The sequence below is a fragment of the Triticum aestivum genome, chromosome 6D (genome assembly GCF_018294505.1).
Source record: "Triticum aestivum cultivar Chinese Spring chromosome 6D, IWGSC CS RefSeq v2.1, whole genome shotgun sequence".
Taxonomy (NCBI): domain Eukaryota; kingdom Viridiplantae; phylum Streptophyta; class Magnoliopsida; order Poales; family Poaceae; genus Triticum; species Triticum aestivum.
Window position 1 is genome coordinate 8553333 of NC_057811.1, and position 10592 is coordinate 8563924.

The window sequence follows — 10592 nt, forward strand, 5'->3', positions numbered from 1 at the left end:
GCAATGACAATTAGAGATTATAGTTGTTTATGCCATGCTTAATTAGCTAGGAGTTTATAATGGTTTACCTTGCGTGCCAACATGCTATTAAAATGGTTGTGATGTGGTATGATAGGGTGGTATCCTCCTATGAATGATTCGAGTGGCTTGACTTGGCACATGTTCACGCATGTAGTTGAAACAAAATCAACATAGCCACCACGATATTTATGTTCATGGTGGATTATATCCTACTCATGCTTGTACTAAATGTTTATTAATTTTATTGCATGTTCATGACTATTGTCGCTCTCTAGTTGGTCGCTTCCCAGTCTTTTTCTAGCCTTCACTTGTACTAAGCGGGAATACTGCTTGTGCATCTACTTCCATAAACCCCAATGTTATTCCATATGAGTCCACTATACCTTCCTATATGCGGTATCTACCTACCGTTCCAAGTAAATTTGTATGTGCCAAACTCTAAACCTTCAAATGAAATTCTATTTTGTATGCTCGAATAGCTCATGTATCAACTAGGGTTGTCTATATCTTCCATGCTAGGCGGGTTATTCTCAAGAGGAGTGGACTCCGCTCCTCATTCACGAGAAAATGGCTGGTACCAGTATGCCCAGTCCCATGCTCAAATTAAATCAAAATAATTGCAAACAAAACTCCCCCAGTGCTGTTGTTAGTTGGAGGGCACCCATTGTTTTGGACAAGCCATGGATTGATGTTTGTTGGTGGTGGGGAGTATAAACTTTACCATTCTGTTTGGGAATTGCCTATAATGTGTGTAGCATGGAAGATATCGAGATCTCTCGGTTGTTGTGTTGAAAATGAAAGTATGCCGCTCAAAATATTATTTATCTCTATTTCAAGATCGAGCTCTGGCACCTCTACAAATCCCTTCTTCCCTCTGTGAAGGGCCTATCCATTTACTTTTACGTTGAATCGTCACCCTCTTATTAAAAAGCACCAGTTGGAGAGCACCGCTGTCATTTGCATCCATCACTATTAATTTATATTGTGTATGACTATGACTGGATCTCTTTTACCATGAATTACAATGTTTAGTCAGTCCTTGATCTTCACCGTTGCTCTGCATTTATGTTTTGCGGTCTCAGAAAGGGCTAGCGAGATACCATCTTGTTATATCATATTATGATTGTTTTGAGAAAGTGTTGTCATCCGAGATTTATTATTATTGCTCGCTAGTTGATTATGTTGTTGATATGAGTAAACATGAGACCTAAGTGTTATTGTGAATATGGTTAGTTCATAATCCTTGCTGAAAACTTGAATGTTGGCTTTACATATTTACAACAACAAGAGCAAACAGAGTTTGTAAAAGTTTTCTTTATCACTTTCAGTTTATCAACTGAATTGCTAGAGGACAAGCAAAGGTTTAAGCTTGGGGGAGTTGATACGTCTCCATCGTATCTACTTTTCCAAACACTTTTGCCCTTGTTTTGGACTCTAACTTGCATGATTTGAATGGAACTAACCCGGAATGACGCTATTTTCTGCAAAATTGCCATGGTGTTATTTTTGTGCAGAAATAAAAGTTCTCGGAATGACCTGAAACCTCACGGAGAATATTTTTGGAATTAATAAAAAATACTGGCAAAAGAATCAAGACCAGGGTCCCACACCATGTCCACGAGGATGGGGGCGCACCTACCTCCCTGGGCGCGCCCCCTGCCTCGGGGGCCCCCTGGAGCTCCACCGACCTCAACTCCGACTCTATATATTCACGTTCGGGGAGAAAAAAATTAGAGAGAAGGGTTCATCGCGTTTTACGATACGGAGCCATCACCAAGCCCTAATCTCTCTCGGGAGGGCTGATCTGGAGTCCGTTCGGGGCTCCGAAGAGGGGAATCCGTCGCCATCGTCATCATCAACCTTCCTCCATCAGCAATTTCATGATGCTCACCGCCATGCGTGAGTAATTCCATCGTAGGCTTGCTGGACGGTGATGGGTTGGATGAGATTTATCATGTAATCGAGTTAGTTTTGTTAGGGATTGATCCCTAGTATCCATTATGTTCTAAGATTGATGTTGCTATGACTTTGCTATGCTTAATGCTTGTCACTAGGGCCCGAGTGCCATGATTTCAGATCTGAACCTATTATGTTTTCATGAATATATGTGAGTTCTTGATCCTATCTTGCAAGTCTATAGTCACCTATTATGTGTTATGATCCGTTAACCCCAAAGTGACAATAATCGGGATACTTACCGGTGATGACCATAGTTTGAGGAGTTCATGTATTCACTAAGTGTTAATGCTTTGGTCCGGTACTCTATTAAAAGGAGGCCTTAATATCCCTTAGTTTCCAATAGGACCCCGCTGCCACGGGAGGGTAGGACAAAATATGCCATGCAAGTTCTTTTCCATAAGCATGTATGACTATATTCGGAATACATGCCTACATTACATTGATGAACTGGAACTAGTTCTGTGTCACCCTATGTTATAACTGTTACATGAGGAATCGCATCCGACATATTATCCATCATTGATCCAATGCCTACGAGCTTTTCACATATTAATCCTTTCTTAGTTACTTTTCCGTTGTTGCTGTTACAATTGCTACAATACTACTAGTGTTACTTTTACCACCGTTAGCGTTACTTCCATACTACTTTGCTACTAAATACTTTGCTGCAGATATTAAGTTATCCAGGTGTGGTTGAATTGACAACTCAACTGCTAATGCTTGAGAATATTCTTTGGCTCCCATTGTGTCGAATCAATAAATTTGGGTTGAATACTCTACCCTCGAAAACTGTTGCGATCCCCTATACTTGTGGGTTATCACCCCGCCCCTCTATAATTTTTCTGGAATACAAATCCTATGGTTATGTTCTCTCAGTCCATGAAATCAGAGTAATTAAGATCCGTTAGATTCACGTAGTGTATTGATTGTTTGAATGTTATCCGTATAGAGTTGGTGATTAATTGTTTGTTCTGTACAAATGATTTTTGCTAATAATCCGACTAGGGTTAGCTTGCATGCTAATAATTCGTGGCCAGATCGTGAGAATTGATTTTGAATGTCCTACATATATGTTTGTGCCTTTTTTCTTCCTGGTCTTGAGAATTGATTTTGAATGTCCTACATGTTATGCCATTTTTTCTTTCAGATTGGTATGTACACAGATGAGGCTCCGACCAGTGCCGCCGCCGGATGTAGATCTTGGACCCGGCTGTGCGGCCAGAAGCGCCCCCCTGGACCTGAGGAACGAGTAGAATCTCCGGCGGACCGCATCAGCGATCTCCCGGACGGAATCCTTGGGGAGATCATCTCCCTTCTCCCCACCAAGGATGGCTTCCGCACACAGGTCCTCGCATCTCGGTGGCGCACTCTATGGTGCACCGCACCTCTTAATCTCGATTGTCGTCAGCTATCTGTCGATGATGATTCTGAACTCCCCGGAGCCATCATCTCCTCCCACGAGGGCTCCGTTCAATGCATCTGCATCCCGACATGCTACCTGCTGGACATACCCTGCATGGTGGCCGCCTGGCTGACATCCCGTCAATTCGATAAACTCCAGCAGCTTGAGTTCTACCATTACAACGATAGGTTACCACCAAGAGCTGCATCTGTGCCCTCACCACCGATGCCCATCTCATGGTTTTCCTCCTCTCTCCACACCACCACCTTGACCCGGTGCCATCAACCAGACTATCTGGTACAAATGCTTCGACTGCCGGTGCTGAAAAAACTTGCGCTTATGTTGGTTGATCTGTCGGTGGCCTCAATTCACAGCATCATCCACTAGCTGCCTTGCACTGCACCGTTTGGTGCTTGTTTTTGGAATAGGAATCCATATCCCTTCTCAAAATAAAGTCGTCTCACCTTGTAAGCATTGGAATTCATTTTGAAGGACAGGAGCTCATCATCGAAGACGCCCCTTCACTTCAACGGTTGCTCCTTAATTGTTGCTATAAACCTTCACAAATAACTGTGGTCTTTGCGCCTAAACTAGAGACCTTGGGTGCAATTAGTGATCCGTTTGAACGATTCGAGATCGTGTTTGCCTCCACACCTATTGAGGTAATGTATATTATTCACGTACACTTTTGTAATTTGCATTTTTCATTTGTGCGCATAAGTTAAGTATCATCTTGGAGTACACTTTCAGTGCTAATATTATGTTCTATGCTCAATGAAGCACTTGTCCATCCTATCAGTGGTGGTGGATTCTGTCAAGACCTTATATATCACTATGTGGTGTTTTGATCTCAACATCATTATTGCCTTGCTACAATGCTTTCCATGTCTGGAGAATTTGTATATGAAGGTGATGATTTCACGCACATTGAAAGCCCATATATAATGCACTATAATTAATCTTTCAGTTATCACTCTTTCAACATAATATTTTTTAGACATTAACTGTTTTCAATCTTCATCTCTATTTAGGCACTAACACATGGAAAAAAAGGTATAACCAATCGATGGTTCAAGAAGCACCGGGATTTTCTCAGGTCTCACAACATTCATTTGAATACAGTAACACTGGAAGGATATGCATCCAACAATGCAAACACTAGCTTTTTCACATTCTTCATGTTGAATGCGAGGGCACTATTGTCCGTGAGGATTAAGTTTTTCAACAAGAAATTTCTTACGGCTGCAGGTTTTGAACAACATAAAAATAAGTTTCATGTGGACCTAAGGGCTTCTGATCGTGCTCGGCTTCTATTTACAACAGCTTGTCATCATGGACCAGTAGAATTTCTGGCCGTTGATCTTGATTTTATGGATCAGACCGATCCATTTGATTGTGACTGCCGAAAACTTTGGTTGAGTTAGATGTCATTGTCCTGTTCAATCTGGATTTTGTCTAAACCTGATGAGCAATAATCCTCATGCTTTTGTACTGTTTGTTAGTTGGAGTTAGATAGTGTTGCCCTTTTCAACTCGGCTTTGACCCATATTTTCTTTCATATTGGGCCAATGGCTTGCCATTTCTTTATTTAAGACATAAATATTATAAGCATTCACAACATAGGCAAAGAACATCACTCTCGCGGGATCCTTGAGATCTTTGTTCATTACAGAACCGCAGGTTTTTAGTGCCCACCAGCACCCACAAACTTATTTTCAGCTTGCACGCCAAGGGTTGTAATTCTTAATAAGAAAAGTTGCATGGTAGTCACAGATTTGGATTTATCATTTGGGACTGATACATCTCCAACGTATCTAAAAAATTTTATTGTTCCATGCTATTATATTATTTGTTTTGGATGTTTAATGGGCTTTAATATGCTCTTTTATATTATTTTGGGACTAACCTATTAACTAAAGGCCCAGTGCCAATTTCTGTATTTTTTTCTATTTTAGAGTTTCGCAGAAAAGGAAATACCAAACGGAGTCCAAACAGAACCAAACCTTCGCGATGATCTTTCTTGGACCGAAAGCAATCCAGAAGACTTGGAGTCGAAGTCTGGAACGCCACGAGAAAGCCACGAGGCAGGAGGGCGCACCCAGGGGGTAGGTGCGCACCCCGTGAAGGTATTGACAACCCCTTTATCGCGTTGGTTGCAAGGTTCTTAATTGTTTGTGCAGGTACTAGGTGACTCGTGTGTTGTCTCCTACTAGATTGATACCTTGGTTCTCAAAAACTGAGGGAAATACTTACGCTACTTTGTTGCATCACCCTTTGCTCTTCAAGGGAAAATCAACGCATGCTCAAGAGGTAGCAAGAAGGATTTCTAGCGCCGTTGCCGGGGAGATCTATGCCAAGTCATGACATACCAAGTACCCATCATAAACTCTTCTCCCTCGCATTAAATTATTTGCCATTCGCCTCTCGTTTTCCTCTCCCGCACTTCACAAAAATTTGCCGTTTTATTCGCCTTCTTTTTCGTTAGCCTTTTTCTCGTCAGATCTCTTGTTTGCTTGTGTTGTCATGTGCCTTCTATTTTTGCTTGCATCTTTTCTTGCTAAAAACCTATTGATATGGATCCTCATCCACTTGCTAATCTTTTTAGAAGATCCAATTATGATGAGCCAATTGCTAGTGATTTGAGTGCACTAGATTATCTCTATGAAGTTTTGCTTGAAAATCTTGAATCTAAAAATTGTGATGAAGTGTTGAAAGAAGAAATTTATGAAGTGATTCATGATAGCTCCTTGAATGAAAAGCATTGTTGCAATGATTTTACTATAAATTCTGTTAGTGTCAACTGTGCTAATGATATGCAAAACCCAAGCTTGGGGATGCTTGTTTTGATATGTCTATTACTTATTGCAATGATCATGATTGGGGTTATTCTTCTTACGACCTTGAAAATTTATTTAAGCCTCATGATGAATATGTTATTTGCAAAAATATTGAAAGTGGGTTTGGAAGAGAGTCAACTTTAGGTAAAAATAATCCCACATATTTGAAGAGTGTTCAACCTTATGAATTTTTTTATAAAAGTGGGCTTGGAGACGTCATGACTTTATTTGATGATAATCCCACTACTTTGGAAGAGTGTCAACTTTGCATACATGTGGATCATGTAGAGAATATTTTATGTCATAGCTATATTGTTGAGTTTGAATATGATCCCACATGTAATTATTATGAGAGAGAGAAATATGGTCGTAGAAAATTTCATGTTACTAAATTACCTCTCTTCATGTTGAGATTGCTATTGTTTTCTTCCATGCATATGCTAGATCTTCCTTGTCTTGCTAATTTGTTTTCCTATAAAATTCCTATACATAGAAAGTATGTTAGACTTAAATGTGTTCATCACATATTTTATGATGCTCTTTTTATGTTTCAATTATTATCATCCTTGTGGGCATAAATAAAAATTATGCCTAGCTAAGGGCGTAAAACTATAGCGCTTGTTGGGAGGCAACCAATGAATAAAATTTATTTTTTGCTTTTTGCTTTCTGCTCTTGAGTGTTTACACAATTATGCTACTGTTATGATTGTGTTTTTTGTGTTTTAATTAGTGTTAGTGCCAAGTAAAACCTTTAGGATCTTCTTGGGTGATAGTTGTTTAATCCTGCTGAAAAACAGAAACTTATGCGCCCACGAAAACAATTATTATTTTATATAAGAGCATGGAAAAATGCTAATTTTTTTTGCAGTAGATTAATATACAAATTGCTCAGGTCTTACTAATTTTTCAGAATTTTTGGAGTTACATAAGTATTCGAAAGTTACAGATTGCTATAGACTGTTCTGTTTTTGACAGATTCTGTTTTTCGTGTGTTGTTTGCTTATTTTGATGAATATATGAGTAGTATCGGGGGGTATGAACCATAGAGAAGTTGAAATACAGTAGGTTTAACACCAATATAAATAAATAATGAGTTCATTACAGTTCCTTAAAGTGGTGGTTTAATTTCTTATACTAACGGAGCTCACGAGTTTTCTGTTGAGTTTTGTATTGTTAAGTTTTCAAGTTTTTGGTAAAGATTTGATGGATTTTGGAATAAGGAGTGGCAAGAGCCTAAGCTTGGGGATGACCAAGGCACCCCAAGGTAAAATTTAAAGACAACTAAAAGCCTAAGCTTGGGATGCCCAAGAAGGCATCCCCTCTTTCGTCTTCGTCTATCGGTAACTTTACTTGAGGCTATATTTTTATTCACCACATGATATGTGTTTTGCTTGGAGCGTCTTGTATGATTTGCGTATTTGTCTTTTAGTTTACCACAATCATCTTTGCTGTACACACCTTTTAAGAGAAACACGCATGAATCAGAATTTATTAGAATACTCTATGTGCTTCACTTATATCTTTTGAGCTAGATAATTTTGATCTAGTGCTTCACTTATATCTTCACTACTAGGGAAAACCTTATACACAAAAGTTTATCAGTAGCGTGGTCTAAAAAAAGGTGCTACTGCTAATTAGTAGTAGCGAGTGTATAAAACCTACGCTACTACTAAGTTGATAGTAGTAGCGAGGGGTATAAACCCGCGCTGCTACAAAGTGTTCTTCACCGTGCCCTCCGGGACAAGCAGTAGTAGTAGCGCGGGTTATAAACCCACGCTACTACTAAGTTGGTAGTAATAACGCGGTGTATAAACCCCACGCTAGTACTAAGGTGTCTCCATCGTGGCTCCCGCGACAGGCCGTAGTAGTAGCGTGGGGTATAAACCCAGGGCTACTACTATAGAACCACGAACACATGTATACACACACAGCTCGCGGAGGCCGAAGCCCAAATTCCCCTCCGTCTCGCCTGACCCATGCCCCGTGCCCCGGAACCCTAGCCGCCACTCCGCCTCGCCATGCCACCGCGGTCGTCCCTCCAGTCGCTCCTCCGTTTGGCGGCCTGCACCTCCGCGAGCTCCGGGGGCTCGGGCCTCCTCCTCGCCGCGCGCCGCCGCTTCCCCGTCGCCTTCGCCGCTGCGTGGGGCCAGCGCCTCCGCCTCCTGCACTCCTTCTCGTCCCAGTCTCTCGGACCAGCGACCGAGGCGACGCCGCCGCGGGGGGCCAGCGCATCCGGCTCCTCCACTCCTCGTCTCGACCGAGGCGACGCCGGCGCCAAACGTCCTGCAGGAGGTCGCACAGAGCAGGACCACCTCGCTGCCTCCAGGTCCGGAGGGGGCCGCAGAAGGTGACTTCGACCACCCCAAAGAGGTGACTGCAGCCGCCGCCCTTCGCTTCCAATATCGTTGCCATCAGCTCAATCTCCTTGGTGGTTGTTCAGAGTCCATCGTGGTGCCAGGCGGGGCAAGGAGGCAGCACAGATCATCTGCTAGTCGTGGGCATCAAGTGAATCCAAAGCACGCCCTGACTCTTGCTGTTGTGATCTATCTCCTTCGATTGGTTTCCTCTAAGCGGCACTGCACAGAAGGTGTTTGACAAAATGACCAAGCAAGGGGAACATGACTTAAGGAATTTCTGTAAGATGGATGCAGCAAACGTGAGCAATTACAAGCGATGCATTACAGATTTTACTATTTCTGCGTGTGACCAAAGGTTAAATTGCATTTCGCTCAAACTCTCCTTTCTTTCTAGTTACTTGGACTAAATAATGGAAGTGCTCTGTATTTTCAAGGTCCAACCATGATGAGCTATGGTTCATGAATATCAGGGGTAGCGCCTTTCTGTGGCATCAAGTTTGTTGCATGGTAGCTGTTCTTTTTCTTGTAGGTCAAGGCCTTGAATCACCTAGTGTGAGTCTTTTTTTCCCTCTTTCTGAAGCTTCCTTTGTTTTTTCGAACAGTAAAGTGAATTACACAATTGAACTTGGCACGAAAATTCCCTTATGTCATTTGTTTGGATTATTTACATTCGGTAGCTCGTTTATTTTGGTACAGGTAGTTGATTCATTGCTGGATATTACCAGGACACCTAGAAAACCTCAATATACAATGGCACCAGAGCTTCCATTGATTCTACGATCTTGTCTATTCGATAGAGTTAGCTTCATGTGTTCATCAGGTATGTCTCTGAAAATTTGGTGTTTGACTCTGTACCTTCCAGGGAGCATTTTCAGCCTTGAAATATTGTTGTACTATGATCTGCTAACATCGTGTCTTCATTCCTTGCTCGGTGAACTCTATGATTTTCCTGCTGCTTCCAGTATATTGATTATATTGTGGAAATAGTGAGATTGTAGATCATAGTGAGCATTATATCATCCTGCTTTGGTTAATTGTGCATGCTTAAAATTAAATAAGATTTAACAGCAGTCGGATACAATTGCTTGACAGTAAATGAAATGTACTCGTGTCATATAACTTATGACCATGGTATTGTATTTTCACAAAAATGAAACCTTCATTTCGGAAATACTGATTTCAGTTCTGTTATATTGAGTAAAGTGAAGACCATCTAGGGTTTATATTATCTATCTACAATAATTCTAGTTTTTGTGTGACATAACTAATTCCAGTACACTATTATTCCTGTTTAGATGCCAGTCAGGCTTTGATTGAACACTTGAAGGATGAATACCATCAGTATATGCTCCAAGCTGCCATATTTGATGAGGCTTTGACCTGTTTATCTATTCCAGGTACATACATTTAGACCTTTGTGGCATCCAGTGCTATAAGTGACACTCTCAAATTCATTCCAAAGTACTCCAGACTCCAAAGCATGTCCCTTTCATCCATTCAGGTTAGCAGCGAGCAAGGCCATGGCATCTTTCTTTCCCTTAGAAGTTTAAAGAACCCAATTAGTCATTGACAAATACTTTATTACAAATAGTTGATGGTGTATATATGTAACACGTGGAGAATATCAATGTAAGACATGATATGAGTTGGTGTACGTAGCAGGTTCATTTGTTTGTAGATATTACATAGGCGATCTCTTGTTGATAGAAATCACTCACTTTTTCGTTTTCGTATATTTATTCCCGTAGCTACTGCACAACATGCAAGGAAATATATGTCTGCTGAAATTTAATTTTATTTGTTTTCTTTGCTCTGTACAGAAATCTTGGATTCATAAATGGGAGAAGCACATAAGGGAGAAGAAGATGATTGCAAGGATGGAGAGGGAGCACATCATTTGGAGGGATAGAATGCCACTGTTTGATGTTTTTATGCATTTTTGTTTGCTTTCGACTGTGTTTGCACTAGCTCCAAGTTTACTATAAATCTTCAATTTGTAATGATATGTAATGCTGC

The 10592-nt window shown here is 41.0% G+C and overlaps 1 protein-coding gene across 2 annotated transcripts; it reads left to right on the forward strand.

Moving 5' to 3' along the window:
- Nucleotides 1-8158: 8158 nt before the first annotated feature.
- LOC123140725 (putative tRNA pseudouridine synthase C25B8.05) lies at nt 8159-10592 on the forward strand. Of its 2 annotated transcripts, XR_006470059.1 has the most exons (6): nt 8159-8589; nt 8660-8931; nt 9011-9128; nt 9273-9396; nt 9974-10077; nt 10397-10592. XR_006470059.1 is itself a non-coding variant. In XM_044560010.1 (5 exons), the coding sequence occupies exons 2-5, from the start codon at nt 8819-8821 to the stop codon at nt 9985-9987; spliced, it is 369 nt and encodes a 122-aa protein (XP_044415945.1). In that variant the 5' UTR covers nt 8159-8589; nt 8660-8818; the 3' UTR covers nt 9988-10120. The 2 variants fall into 2 exon arrangements, 1 of the variants encoding a protein (XP_044415945.1); XM_044560010.1 differs by lacking the exon at nt 10397-10592 and having other exon boundaries at nt 9974-10120.

Excerpts from the sequence above, each read along its gene's own strand:
- LOC123140725 (XM_044560010.1), top strand. The coding sequence starts at position 8,819 with ATGACCAAGCAAGGGGAACATGACTTAAGGAATTTCTGTAAGATGGAT. Across the intron at positions 8,932-9,010 it reads ATTTCTGCGTGTGACCAAAG|GTCCAACCATGATGAGCTAT; the intron begins GTTAAATTGCAT and ends TGTATTTTCAAG. Across the intron at positions 9,129-9,272 it reads AAGGCCTTGAATCACCTAGT|GTAGTTGATTCATTGCTGGA; the intron begins GTGAGTCTTTTT and ends ATTTTGGTACAG.